At 49.9% G+C, this 13283-nt stretch overlaps 1 protein-coding gene across 1 annotated transcript; it reads right to left on the reverse strand.

Annotated features, from left to right (window-relative positions):
- Window positions 1-2787: 2787 nt before the first annotated feature.
- LOC311527519 (transmembrane protein 100-like) lies at window positions 2788-9000 on the reverse strand. The gene has a single exon (XM_084641592.1). It carries the CDS (start codon window positions 8795-8797, stop codon window positions 8426-8428), a length of 372 nt encoding a protein of 123 aa, XP_084497718.1. The 5' UTR covers window positions 8798-9000; the 3' UTR covers window positions 2788-8425.
- Window positions 9001-13283: the final 4283 nt, after the last annotated feature.

Below are 13283 nucleotides of genomic sequence, written 5' to 3' on the forward strand. Positions count from 1 at the left end.
ACAGTGAGGTGGCAAAACTCCTCAAAACTACTCAAGATAGTTAAGTCCCAAGCAGACTGCAAAGAGCTACAAAAGGATCTCTCAAAACTGGGTGACTGGGCAACAAAATAGCAGATGTTGATAAATGCAAAGTAATGCACATTGGAAAACATAGTCCTAATTATACATATAAAATGATGGGGTCTAAATTAGCTGTTACCACTCAAGAAAGAGATCTTGAAGTCATTGTGGATAGTTCTCTGAAAACACCCACTCAGTGTGCAGCGGCAGTCAAAAAAGCAACCAGAATGTTGGGAATCATTAAGAAAGAGAGAGATAATAAGACCGAAAATATCATGTTGCCTCTATATAAATCCATGATACATTCACATCTTGAATACTGTGTGCAGATGTGGTCGTCCCATCTCAAAAAAGATGTATTGGACTTGGAAAAGGTTCAGAAAAGGGCAACAAAAATGATTAGTGGTAGGGAGCGGCTTCCGTATGAGGAGAGATTAGTAAGATTGGGACTTTTCAGCTTGGAAAAGAGACGACTAAGGGTGGATATGCTAGAGGTTTATAAAATCATGACTGGTGTGGAGAAAGTAAATAAGGAAGTGTTATTTACTTCTTCTCATAACACAAGAACTAGGGGCCACCAAATGAAATTAATAGGCAGCAGGTTTAAAACAAACAAAAGGAAGTATTTCTTCACACAACGCACAGTCAACCTGTGGAACTCTTTGCTGGAAGATGTTGTGAAGGGTTCAAAAAAGAACAAGATACGTTCATAGAGGATTGGTCCATCAATGGACCAATTAGTCAGGATGGGCAGGGATGGTGTCCCTAGCTTCCATTTGCCAGAACCTGGGAATGGGCAACAGGGGATGGATCACTTGATGATTACCGGTTCTGTTCATCCCCCTTGGGGCACCTGGCATTGATCACTGTCGAAAGACAGGATGCTGGGCTAGATGGACCTTTTGTTTTTCAGTGTTCTTCAGACTGGCCCTTGAATGTGAAGCTGTAAATATGAATGTGTGGGACTGTGTACATATGCAGCATGCACGTAGGGCCTGTGCTGCCCACAGCTGCCCCCCAGCTTCCCCGATATAACCTGGAGCTGAAAATATCTGCCACTTGCACAAGAGACACTTCTGTGCAGCCAGCTCTCAGCGGCCAGGCATGAAATGAACCTGTCGCTCTCAAAGTGAGGGAGATGTTAAGAACATGGCCAAATGCAGAGTGATTTGATGTGGCTCTTGGCTGCAGGCCTTGTAAAATATGATAGGTCTAAACTGAGGGTGCTAAAAATTTTGCTGGGGGTGTCTAAATGGGCCCTTTAGGATTTGATAGTGCTCTTTAATTGGGGATGGGCTAACCCTTCTCTCCAGCACTTTACCATCACTATTATTGAATCAAGCATCACAACCCCTGCTGTGAGGTAGGTTGGTGTTATTTATCCCCCTCTTATAGTTAGGGAAACTGGAGCATGTGGTATGTTGAAAAATTTTGATCATTCACTTTAAATTCTCAGGGGTTTTCCTGGTCCTAATTGTAGGCTAGGGAACTCTGGAGGGAAGTATGAGATCTGAGCCTCGAAGCACTCAGTTTGCAGACAGCCTAGAATAAGGTTGGGTGGTGTGTTCCTCTCTGTTTTAAGAGCAGCCTGCTTTCTCTCTGTTTTGAGGTTCTTGTGTGCTTATCATTCTGAACTCTAAGAAATAAAGCAATATTCCATAGCAGCCTTCCAGCATGTTTCTTCTACCTAGTGTCTGTGTGTGTGCCATGAACACAACAGCTCACAGAGAGTTTAAGTGGCTTGTGCAAACTCAAATTGCATGTGCGTGGCAGAATCTGGCATCCTGAGCCCCCTTGATATGCTATAACCACTACAACATGGTTCCTCATCATGAGACCACACTTCTTCCTTGCAGTTTTGAACTTCCCTGGCTTCTTTGTCAGATGGCATATGTAGCACTTCAGGGGAAGACCAGCTGCTGCCACTCCACAGCAAGGAAAGGTATGGGTCAGCAGGTCAGAGTCACTAGTGGCAGGCAGGAAGTAGTGTGTAAGTATGTCTCTGTGTAATGTGCATGTGTGTCCTGCTCTGAGAGATAAGACTAGAGTACTGGCATAGGATCCAGGGATAGTTGCAAAAAATACTAACCCCCAGTAGAAACCAAGTAGCATGTGAACAGCGATCCTTCCTCCACCACAGGGAAAACTAGACAAAGCACACAGTGCAACTGCCTATATATTAAATTGGATGCTGTCTTTATCCATCAGGCTGTGTCATTACTCTGTTAATCTGCTCCCTCCTGCTACAGGCTGAGCTCGCTAAAGATTGTATCAAATGCTCAGATCTTGGTGTAAGGCCAAGAGATAATTCCACTGATCAGAGGTACTGATCTTCCCCCACTTACAGTAGTAGCCAAGCATCTTGCAATCTTCAATAGATTTATTCTGAAAGGGGAGGTGGGAAAGTATAATCCCCATTGCACACAGGTAGAACTAGGGCAGAGAGACTAAGTGACTTGCCCACGCTCACATAGGAAAGTCTGTGAGTGAGCAGTGGTTTGCATCCTACACACTGGGCCATCCCACCTCTCTAAACAACTTTCCAATAGAGCAATCTGACTGGCTGCTAGTCACACTGGAATAAGAACGCATCCCCATAACTGGGATGAGAGCAGAAAGTGTGAGAATCTGGCACCTCTGTTCTCCTGACAGAGCAAATCACTTGGTCCCCTTCCCTGTCACTCTGGGGTACGGGGAGGTGGGGGGTGGGAATGAGCAAACAGGAGAACAAGGTAACCGTGAGCTTTATTCCTTTATTATGAAAAAGTATCTGTTCAGTGCTGTTGGACCTAGACGGGGTTAATCCAGGGTTAATCTTACCAGGCAGGTTCTGCCCCACACCCTGCAGGGTGCACTGTGCCCTGCGGTGCAGGTCCCTGGCTTGCTCTGTAGGGCTCACACAGGGATGTGGGCTGCGTCATAGCCGTAGAACGCAGGCCTCCAGACTGAGGCTTTCCAACCCTTTAGTGTCAGTAAGAGGATTATAGCGCACACCAGCACCCTCCCCCATCAAAAAAGGCTCTGTACTGAAAGAACACGCCCCCTAGCTATGCATCCAGCAGCAGTGAGTAAGAGGCTCCTGGTAGAGGGTGTATGTGTGTGTGCACGCACTTGCATGTGCAGCTGAGGGATGGGGAGATGAAGAGGATTCACATGGGCTGAGGTTGCATGAAAAATGCCCAGACAGGGCTCTCCCTGAGCAAAGGCAGGCATGGGAGGCCCTAGGCAGAATCCCTGACTTGCAAAGGGAAGCAGTCAGTCATGGACTCTGGCCACCCAAGCCTCTGTGATGTGACTTGCAGAGATTTGGGGAGGGCAGGCACATATGCAATGGGGATGGAGTTCTTGGCCAGCCAAATGGGGAACCAACTAGCACCATCCTTCCCCCATTCCCGGGGAAGGGTGTTGCTAGAGTACAGATTTCAACAAACCAGACAGCTCCTGCAAGCTCCTGGAGGGTTGGGCACCCTTCGAGTGAGGGGAACCTGGGCCATCACACACTGTACATGCCTAGGGCTGGCCACATGCCCCTTACATTTCCAGCTTCCAATTTCTTTGCTAAATACTGAAAGGCCAAAGTGCTTAACACAAACCTCCCCAGTCATATATTATTGTGGCCACAAAATCAATCAACACACCAAAAGGGGAGAAAGTTTCCCTGTCCTGCCTAGTATAGCCTAGCAGTCAAAGCCCTGAGGAGCCACCAGCATCCAGGAGAACAAAACTATTGCAGAGAGGAGGGGAAATGTTTATCTTTTATACTGAAATCCCAGTGTGGCTTTTTTTGGTCTAGCTCACAATCTCTCTCCAAGAACTGCTCCACTTCATCAAGTAAATGATCCCCTCCTTGCAGCCTTCAAATACAATCTTTTTTCCTTAGTGGAAAGGGAGAGGAAATTCAGCACTAGTGAACCATATTTTAAGATTAGAAAGAGTGTGACGTACAAAAGAGCAAAGCCAGTAACTTGCCACTGACTGCCCAGAATACTTCAGGACTGATTTCATTTAGAAGCAGTTCTGCTCACAATGCCTCCAGTCTCTGTGTTATTCTTTCTCTCTCTCTCTCTCTCTCAAATTTCCAAGGATACTTCAGGCAAAATGGATCTTTAGATGCTTGTGAGTTGATCTGCTCCTACACTGTCTATGCCGCACAACGGTCAGTTTGGTAAACACACTCTACTCAGGCTCCTCCCAAAATCCCAAGAGCAGCTGCATGTTTCTGCTGAAATGATCAGGACCAAAATAATGAACAATGTTGCCATTTACACTGTTGTTTTAAGGCTTCAGACTTAACCACAAATGAGTTAATGACAATCACATTTCTCAAATTCAGACAACACTGTGTTGGGTCATATTCTGAAGGTTTCCTCTGAAACTAGAAGGGTTAGAGGATGAATTTTTTAAAGAAAACTCAAATTCATCACAATTTGAAATGCCAGCCAAAATCAACTCAGTCAAACCCATGATTTCCCCCGGATGGCAACATAAGAATTGGATGTGGTCTTAATAGGGTGGCTCTGAATGGGAGGAACACAGAGCAATTGCAGATGAACTTGCAAGCAACACAAACCCTCTTTGCAGAAATATTCTTATCACTAAAGAGCAAGCGAAACAGTACTAATAGTGAGCGTGTAGCTAGAACTGCCCTTCACAGTGATTTGAGCTTCACAGTTTATTAGAGTTCAAGAAAAGGCATGATACAGAAGTAGAACTGCATCTCAGCAGCAGAGGTCAACTTCTGCCTCAACTTAAGTGACTGTGACGTCACTGACTTCCTGGGTTAATGCCAATGGCTTCTTTGGAACATTTTCCCAGCAGCATCAGAGGCCCTTTAAGGGTGATGCTCCATCCTTCGTGCACGTGAATTAATGCACACGGCGTCCTCTCCGAGGTGCTCCTGGAACAGGTGGCCAAGATCAACACACAGTGTGACCTACCCCAGGTGCTGCACTACCTAGGCTCTTGGGTTCCTGCCTGGGGTTAGTTTGTGTCAGAAGAACCTTGACTTTGTTTTCAATCACAGATGGTGGCACTATTTTAAAATATGGACTCCTAGCTGGATTAGGTTGCGGGGGAGGGATAGTACTGAAGTCACATGATCTAGGATTTTCCTGAACTCTGTGTGTGGAGTGGGAGGGGGATGAGTGGGTTAGGAGCAAATTCACTCATGGAGCACTGCTATTCTGATCCACTCAGAACACCGCATTCAGAGGGGCACGAAGGGGGACACTTAGCACACAAGTCACACTTTCTTGGGTGGTACTTCCCAGGCACTCGAGCCCAGGTTCTCCTGCATCATGTCTGGCTGGGCCTCAACCTCTCACTCAGCTGGGCGCACTCCAGTTTGCAAAGGGAGCTGCTCCAAACTCTCTTCTTGCAAGCTCCAGGACGGGGTAGTGCACTGCACACAGATGAGTAGGAGGCAGCAGCCACTGGTTGGTACAGTCAAAGTCTGGTGCAGTTGGAACCATCACTCTGTTCACTCCTACAGATGCATGAAGAGGCTGGGGCAAGAATGGTACCTGGTAGGAATGCTTGAAGCCAGGGCACCTGCTACCTTTCAGCAGCTTGCCCACTGAAGAAGCTTGAACTGGCCTTTACTGCTTTGCTGCCTCCCCTTTTATCCCACCAGAGTGAAGCCACAGTTACAGATGGATCTGACAGTGAACCACACCCTCTTGAAACTTTGTGGACATTTGGTTCCAAACTTTTTAGCTCTTATAATGAGCCCAAACTGGAACCCCACATCCAAACACCCTCAAACTTTGGGAAAGAAATCTAGATCTAAAAGCTGCTGCTCACTCCAGAGATCAGCAGAGCAGACGTGGTTCACAAACACAGTCCGGCAGCCCAGGAAATGCCGGAGATTTCACTAGGCTGTTGGGAGCTATTTGATTACAGCGCACAGAAAGAGAGAATGCAGACATGCCTTTAGGAGCTTAATTATGTAGCTCTTGGGAGGAAGCCCAGCAAGAAGGGGTTAACCCAGCAGGCTTCCATTCCTCCTCCAACCCACACACAACAGACTTTCCAAAATTCACCATCTCTTTCTCTGCTTTTGCAAAACAGATGTATGGGGTGAGGGGGGCAGGGTGCTCTTCCCAGTCCTCTCTCCTTCCCAATGGAACCTGCACTACTGTCCATCATCAACATCTCCAGGGTACAGAGTAGCAGCCATGTTAGTCTGTATCAGCAAAAAGGAGTACTTGTGGCACCTTAGAGACTAACAAATTTATTTGAGCATAAGCTTTCGTGTTAGTCTCTGAGTGCCACAAGTACTCCTTTTCTTTTATCTCCAGGGTAGATAACAAAGGACCATAACTTGGCTGAAAATTTTCTGGGAAGGGAATATAAAAGAAGGCACAAGAAGGCCACCCTGGGTTCCCTCCCCCAGCTCTCCTTAGCCCTGCCTGCCCCCTTTCTAGGCTCCTGTCCTTATTAGTTCAATTTTTCCATTTTTGTTGTGTGTGGGGAAAGGCTTCAGCTGCTGTGAAGCCAGGAGAGCAGCCGCTTTCTGTAGCTCCTGGCACATCTCTGTAGGGAAGGAGTCTGCAGTGAGCTGTTTGCAGGAGCGTGCCCTCTGTGGTTGGTGTAATATGGGTGACCCCCTCTGTAGATGGGAAGCAGAAGGGCAGCTGATACTGTGGTCCTCCTTGTTGCAGTCTGGCCAGACCCTGCCCCAGAGATCCCACCAGACCAGAGTGAAAGACTAGGCTAAGGGTGTGAGGCAGAAGGTGCTTCCCAGAAGGGTGATGGGGAGGGAAGACAAATGGTTGGTTTAGATTAAAGGGATTTATAGCGCTGAGGCTACAGGTTGGAGTTGGGTCCCTTGCTTCTTAATTCAAAAAAGGTTTGTAAAATACCCTTCCCCTCCTGCCCCCTTCGACTGCAGCTACGGGTCCCAATCCAGCCACTGCTCTGCAACAGTCAGAATCAATATCCCCTTTATACGCACTCTCCTACCACTGTCAAGATCTACTCTGAAACATGTTAGCAACTATCCCCTTCCTTCAGGGTATCCTCAGCTTTCTTGCTCCTGCAGGCGGCTGTAGCCTCCCCTCCCTGCCTAATGGTTTAGGATCCAGTGCCAGCTCAGCTACATCCTGCATTTGTTTCCCCATGCAATGATCAAACGATAGCTGGTGCATACTGCGTGCAGCTGGGCCAGCCCAGCAGAGCGCCAGAGAGACATCCAGTGTGAAGCACGGTCACATTAACTCTGGGCAGAAGATCCAGTCCTTTTAAGCCTTCTCTGTATGCCAAGCCCTGCTCCACAGTGAAGGGCAGACCACCCTGGTATCTTCTCCTACTGTGCGATGCATCTAATGGGAGGGCATGCCCTCCTCTGACCTCCTCCTGCTACCTGTGCCCCCTGCCATGCTCCTCAAGGAGGGCATGGCAGCCAGGCACCAGCCCCTCCTCTCGGTGCTAAGCCATGCTCCGCAGAGGAGGTCAAGCCACCCTGCTACTCAAGTTTCAGCCTCGCTTGCCACTGTCCCATCCCACATCAGAGGTGCTCCCTTTTCCTTTAGCTCTTTGGGGTTCACTGCCTCCCCCCATTGAGTGCACTGCTTCTCCCTGTCTCCACTAAACACAGAGATGGCGTCTGCTTGTCCCTAAAACTTCCTAGGAACTCCCCACGTTGAACACATTCATTCTGAAAATCCAGTAATGGCCTTGGTCCCGGGCGTCGTGGTTCTCTTGGAGAAGGGGGCCTGGGATCCAGGTATGGCCCGTGTCTTTTTGACACCGATCCAAGCATTTCGAGTCTCTTTCCGCCCCCCACCCTACCCCCCCCAATGCCCCAGAGACAAAGGCGGAGACATAGGTCACTAGGTCTGTAACTCAGCCCCAGCTCAGCAACCTCTTGTGAGGTTTCAGCCGGAGGGAGCCAGGCTCCTCGCACGGCGTCGGATCTCCAGCGCCGCGCCGCGGCTCCCAGCCCGAGACAAAGCCGATCTCTGGAAGTGCTGAGCGTGGACGCGGGGCCGGGCAGCTCCGCTTTCTCCGGTGCCTTTTTATAGCTAGTCCCAGCCCTTCCACCCGGAGACTGTTGCTCTCCGAAAGCGAGCTGGTCGGGAGAGTTCCTGGGGGAGTGGAAGTCTGCTGTGGCGCCGGCCAGCCGCGCCCCCCTGCCGCTTGCGCAGGGGACTGGTGACCCTTCGTGGGGCCCGGGGCTGCGCTTGCACTGGCGGTGGCATGGCTCAGCTCAGGCAGCGAACCAGGGCAGGCTGGAGCCAGGCTCTCAAGGGCCGCTGTGGCCCACAGAGCCCCCCACTCCGCCATGGGGCGCAGGAGGAAGGGAGAGGTCACCAGCCTGGCTCTACCGGTTGGGGTCCCGTCTCCGCTCCTCACCAGGCCCGCATCATAGGGCGCCCTGCTCTAAGGAGAGAGGCTCCTCTCGCTGCCGCTGCCTCTGCCTTTCCCGCTTGGCCCGCCAGCAGATGTAGGCGGCCACCAGCAGGCCCACTCCAAACATCAGGGTGGCCACCGAGACCGCCTTGGCGATGTCCATCTGCGGCCCATTGATGATGAAGGTGATGCACGTCGCGGCGACGCCGATGACCAGGGAGACGATGCCGAAGGGGAAAATGCACCGATACCAGGATTTCTCGGTGCCCCCCGTGGCCAGAGCCAGCTTATTGAGCGTAGCCGTGGAGTCCGTGGCGGTGGCCAGGGGCAGCACGGGCTTCCCTCCTTGCAGACAAGTGAGCGAGTTGGACTTGCAGCCCATCATGTTGGCCAGCAAAGCAAAAGCAACCGAACCCACGGGCGGGGGAGGACCCCGCGCCGCCCGCCGCCGGGCTGCTGGGGGAATGAAAGGGGAGACGCAGGTCCTACCCAGTCTGCCTCTGTCTCGGCGCCCGCCGCCCAGGGCCACCGCTCGCGGGCTCCGCTGGCTGCCCCTGGCCTTCGGCTGGGAGCGCTGGCTCCGGCTCTTTTGCTGTAGCGCTGAGCGGGGATTGGCAGACGGGAGAGGTGAGATCATGCCTGTGGGAGGGAGCCTGTGCCGGCTCCGAGCCCGTTAACTGTTTCGGGGGCTCTGGCCAGGGGTTTGCCCGGAGCCCCGGCTAGGATGGTTCCTAGGGACGCATCCTGGAGTGAGTTTTCACAGTCCTCATTTGCTTGTGCAACTCTAAGTGCTTGCTGGGCACTTAGCAAAGGGCAGGGCCCCCCGAGGAGGGAGTGAAATCAATGCCTATGGCCCGCCAGTGTTCAAGCCCAGCACGTGGGATTCCTCCTGCTAGATGCCACCAGGAGCCTGTTCCACACCAGGGCATTTGAGGGCTGACAAAGCCCCCAGTCTTCCCTCTAGGGACTGGTGATCCCCATCTCCATTCGCCCCTCCCACCCTCTCCTTCCAGGGTCAGCAGCCCCGCACTCCTGAGCTGGGCTAGCAGAAACCAATCTTCTGACACTGATGCAGTTCCAAGTAGGATTTCAATCAGGCAAGTCCATATGTTCAGACCAAAAGTACCAGGCGATGGAAGACTGAACCAGTCCCTAGTGGAGGTTTGTCCATATCAAACCGCCTCATATAACTCACCACAACTGGGAGTCCACCCAGAAGGCCCAGAGCTGGGGAAGCCTGGTGTGTCACAGGTTGTTCTGTGTTTGTACAGCACCTCCCATGACAGGCTCATGGCTGGCACTCCACGTGCTCCCATAATACAAATAAATCAATAATGAAAGATTCAGGTGCCCTGGCAGAGCTGTGAGTGGTGGAACCAGCACTTAGCTTGGGGGGCTGCAGGTCAGGCTTCAGGTGACCTGGCAAAGCGGAGTGTGGGGAAATCAGGACTGGAAAAGCAGGGGATGTTGGTGGTAAGAAGTGAGGTGCCCACGCAGAGTGAAACACTGGGAACTTCCCAAGTTCAGTGTGAGGGCACTGAGCCGTGCCTTTCCAATGACAGTCGCTGCATGTGGGACCTACTAATGCATGAACTGGGGGGCAGAACAGCACTGCGTCCCTCCCCTCTGACCCCGCTCAGCGTGTCTGAGGAGCCCTGCAGTACTCTGGGAAGGAAAGGTAAACACAAGGGCTGGAGAAAGAGGTGACATGGAAAAGGGGAGAGGAGAAAGGCTATGGACGGGGAGGAAAAGAGAGGGGGAAGTGAGCGCGGAGAAAAGATGGGGAGAAGGAGTAGGAGGGAGGGGAGTCACGAGCAAAGCATGGCACAGGAGGAGATGGAGAGACATGAAAGAGTGAAGGGACTTTGTACACAGCTTGGCACTGGACAGCAGCACAGAGGAGAGCCAAGTACAGAGCTCCTTTCCTTAGACTCCTTTGCATTCCTGCTATGTTTTCAGTGATTCTCTGCTCTCGCTAGGGGATGAAGGCTGGGGATGGGGATGGGAAGGCTAGGTGTGGGGGTGAGTGGATCATGTCTGAATAGAGGCCTCCTGCCCTCTCTCACTAACCTTCCCCATCTGAGGAGCAGTGGACGGAGCCGTCCTCATTGGCAGGGTATTTTCCTGTTCTTTTGAATGGAAATGGGGCCAGGGCTAGGGTGAGCAAAATTTGTTAGTCTCTAAGGTGCCACAAGTACTCCTTTCCTTTTTAAAGAATAGACCGTTTGTCTCACCTTCATCTGTTTCTCCTAAGCAGCTGCTTTAACTAGATCATCATCTCTGGGGGAAGGAGCAGAATTAGAGACAGGAGTGAGCTGGAAGATTTTGGTCTGGATCCAGATCAGAACTTCCCCAAAGTTCAAAGGGGCTCAAAGGGGATTCTAGCCAGAAATTAAATGTCAGAGGGGGAACAGGAAGACAAATACAAGGAGGGAGTGAAAAGAACAGTTGGGGTCTTGGGCTGGAGGTGATGGAAAGTGAGCTGGGTAGAGAAGGGGAGGAGAGCACAGAGGAAGGGGAAGGCAGACAGTGAACCAGGAGAAGGTACGAAAAGGTGGAAGAGGAAAAATGTTCCAGTGTTTAGTGCACTAGCCTAGGATTTAAGACCTTGGCTCAGTTATCCGCTCAGCCTCTTCATAGCTGGCAGACTGAGCAGCTTCTCCAGCCTAGGGCAGGTTCCTTGTTCCCTTCAGACGGATTTAACCTTTTCCCTGCCTGACTATGGCGCACGTACACACCACCAGAAGGCTATCAACGTTAGATCACTACCACCTGCACTAGTTAAACCCAGTGTCTCAGAGATGAAAGGCTGCATAAGCTTATTACCAAGCCACTGATCCATCCTGTTCCTAAAATAATACAATGGAGCTGGGAGAGTGCCCAGGAAAAAGGAACTTCCTCACCTGAGGGGATAAGGGAATGTTTTATTTGCTACATTCCCAGGTGCATTGTGCTAATGGGGTCTTGAGTTAGTCTGTGTTTTCCTGGGAGAGAAGCAGAAAGAGATAATACAGAAGAGAGCCGTGTGTGCATGGGAAGGCTGGGCCATGTCGGAGCGCTCCCTTCCCTGCCTTCCTTCCCAAACACAGACACACAACCTCAAACAACTCCACTGGCTTCCCATTCATTTCTGGACCCCTCAGCCTGCTGTGACTTCCCCAGGTCAAATCACAAGCCAACTCCAGGAGCAAAAGAGAGGAAAGGCAGCTTAAAGCTGAGCACAGCTCTGTTGGCCTGGAGAATCTTGGCCAAGGTCACTAGTGTCAAAAGAGATGTGGAGATGCTGTAATATTTTGGAGACCTTCTGACCAGATTCCTGAGCAGGATATTGGAACAATCAAACAGGCAGCTGCCTCTCCTGAGAATCCTTCCTAGTTTTTGCAGTGAGTGCTGGGAATGCAGGGACAGGACTCCAGGGGCCTGATTCTCTGCTGACCTACACTGTCATCATTTCTATTTGTGTAAAATGGGTAGAAAACCCACTCAGCTCTGAATGGTGATGATAAGCACTTACTTTACACCAGTGTAAATGATTCCGCAAGACACTAATCAGCAGAGAATCAGGCCACTAGTTCTGTATTCCATTATTGAGCCTCTATGCTTTCATTTAAGGAGCTCCCAGTGACCGGGATCAGAATGGTATTCATGTTTAATTGCAAGGCAGATCTTTAAGTCTGGGGAAATGATTATTAAAAGCTCAGACCGGCCAAATTCCCCTATTTGTACCTTCAATTCCACAACTTTGTAACAAGCAAGGCAAATAAAATCTATATTCTGTTTTCCTCTACAGACTTACAGAGGGCTTGTTAGACTCCCTCAAATCAAACAAGATATTGGAAGAATTTACTCGTAGGTGAGTATCTTTGTATGAGTCACCAGGGAACAGGGTGGAAGTTGAGCTAGACCTGGATGAATATTACCAGTCACTAAAAGGAGCTCACGTCATGGTCACATGCTGAAATTCAATATAAAATCATCCCAAGGGTTTGTCTAACTCCAGTAGGCTTGTGCAGTATGAACAAACAGCATCCAGCTCTGTGCAGGCTGGAACTCTGGCACTTAGACTCGGGTATGACTCCAAAATTAAATCATATTGGAACAATTCATACAGGAAGACAGATCACATATACTGGGTACTAGTCTCTCCGGGAACACAGAGGATGGTTTTCGTTAATTCTGTTGGTTGTCCAGTGAAGAAAAAGACAGCAAAACAGACAAGTCAATGCACTTTTATGATAAGTGGGGCTGGTAGCACTGCCTATAATTAAAGCTGCCTGACACTTCCCATTATAATACTGTTTTTAGTTGCTTATAAGTTTGCCAAACTTCAGCCGTTTGAACTGATACTTTCCATACTGAAATTTTCTGGAAAGTTTTAGCCAAGCTGATTCAGCCATTTCTGAGAATGCGGCTAGGGAAAAATACATTGTTTGTTCATGTTAACAAATACTGGCAACCTTTTCATTGAACAGCTCAGCGTCCCCATACTTTGGAGCAGAGACTGGAAATTTGGCAGAGGGTTGGCCTTTGTGTCAGGGATATGCCTTACACCATCCCCACGAAAATCTGCCCATACCACATGTATATGCTATCCTCACAGAGCATGTTTCATCCAACTGCTCCAGGCTGGGATGCAGTCGTTAACTGAGCATCAACCATCCACTGAACAAGACAGGAGTTCTGTGCGAAAACTAGTATGTGATCATGTAACTAAAGAGTGTATCACAATGCATATGCCCAAAGCGGAGGGTGGGGGGAATGGGGGCAGTGCAAATTAAGGTTGCACAAGCAAGCTCAACTTGGGAATTCCCTAACTACTGAGTGCTTGAATTTGCAATTGTAATTGTAATAATGTTCTTTCAACATAGTCG

Source organism: Lepidochelys olivacea, assembly GCF_965140295.1.
Source record: "Lepidochelys olivacea isolate rLepOli2 genome assembly, chromosome: 10".
Lineage (NCBI taxonomy): Eukaryota > Metazoa > Chordata > Testudines > Cheloniidae > Lepidochelys > Lepidochelys olivacea.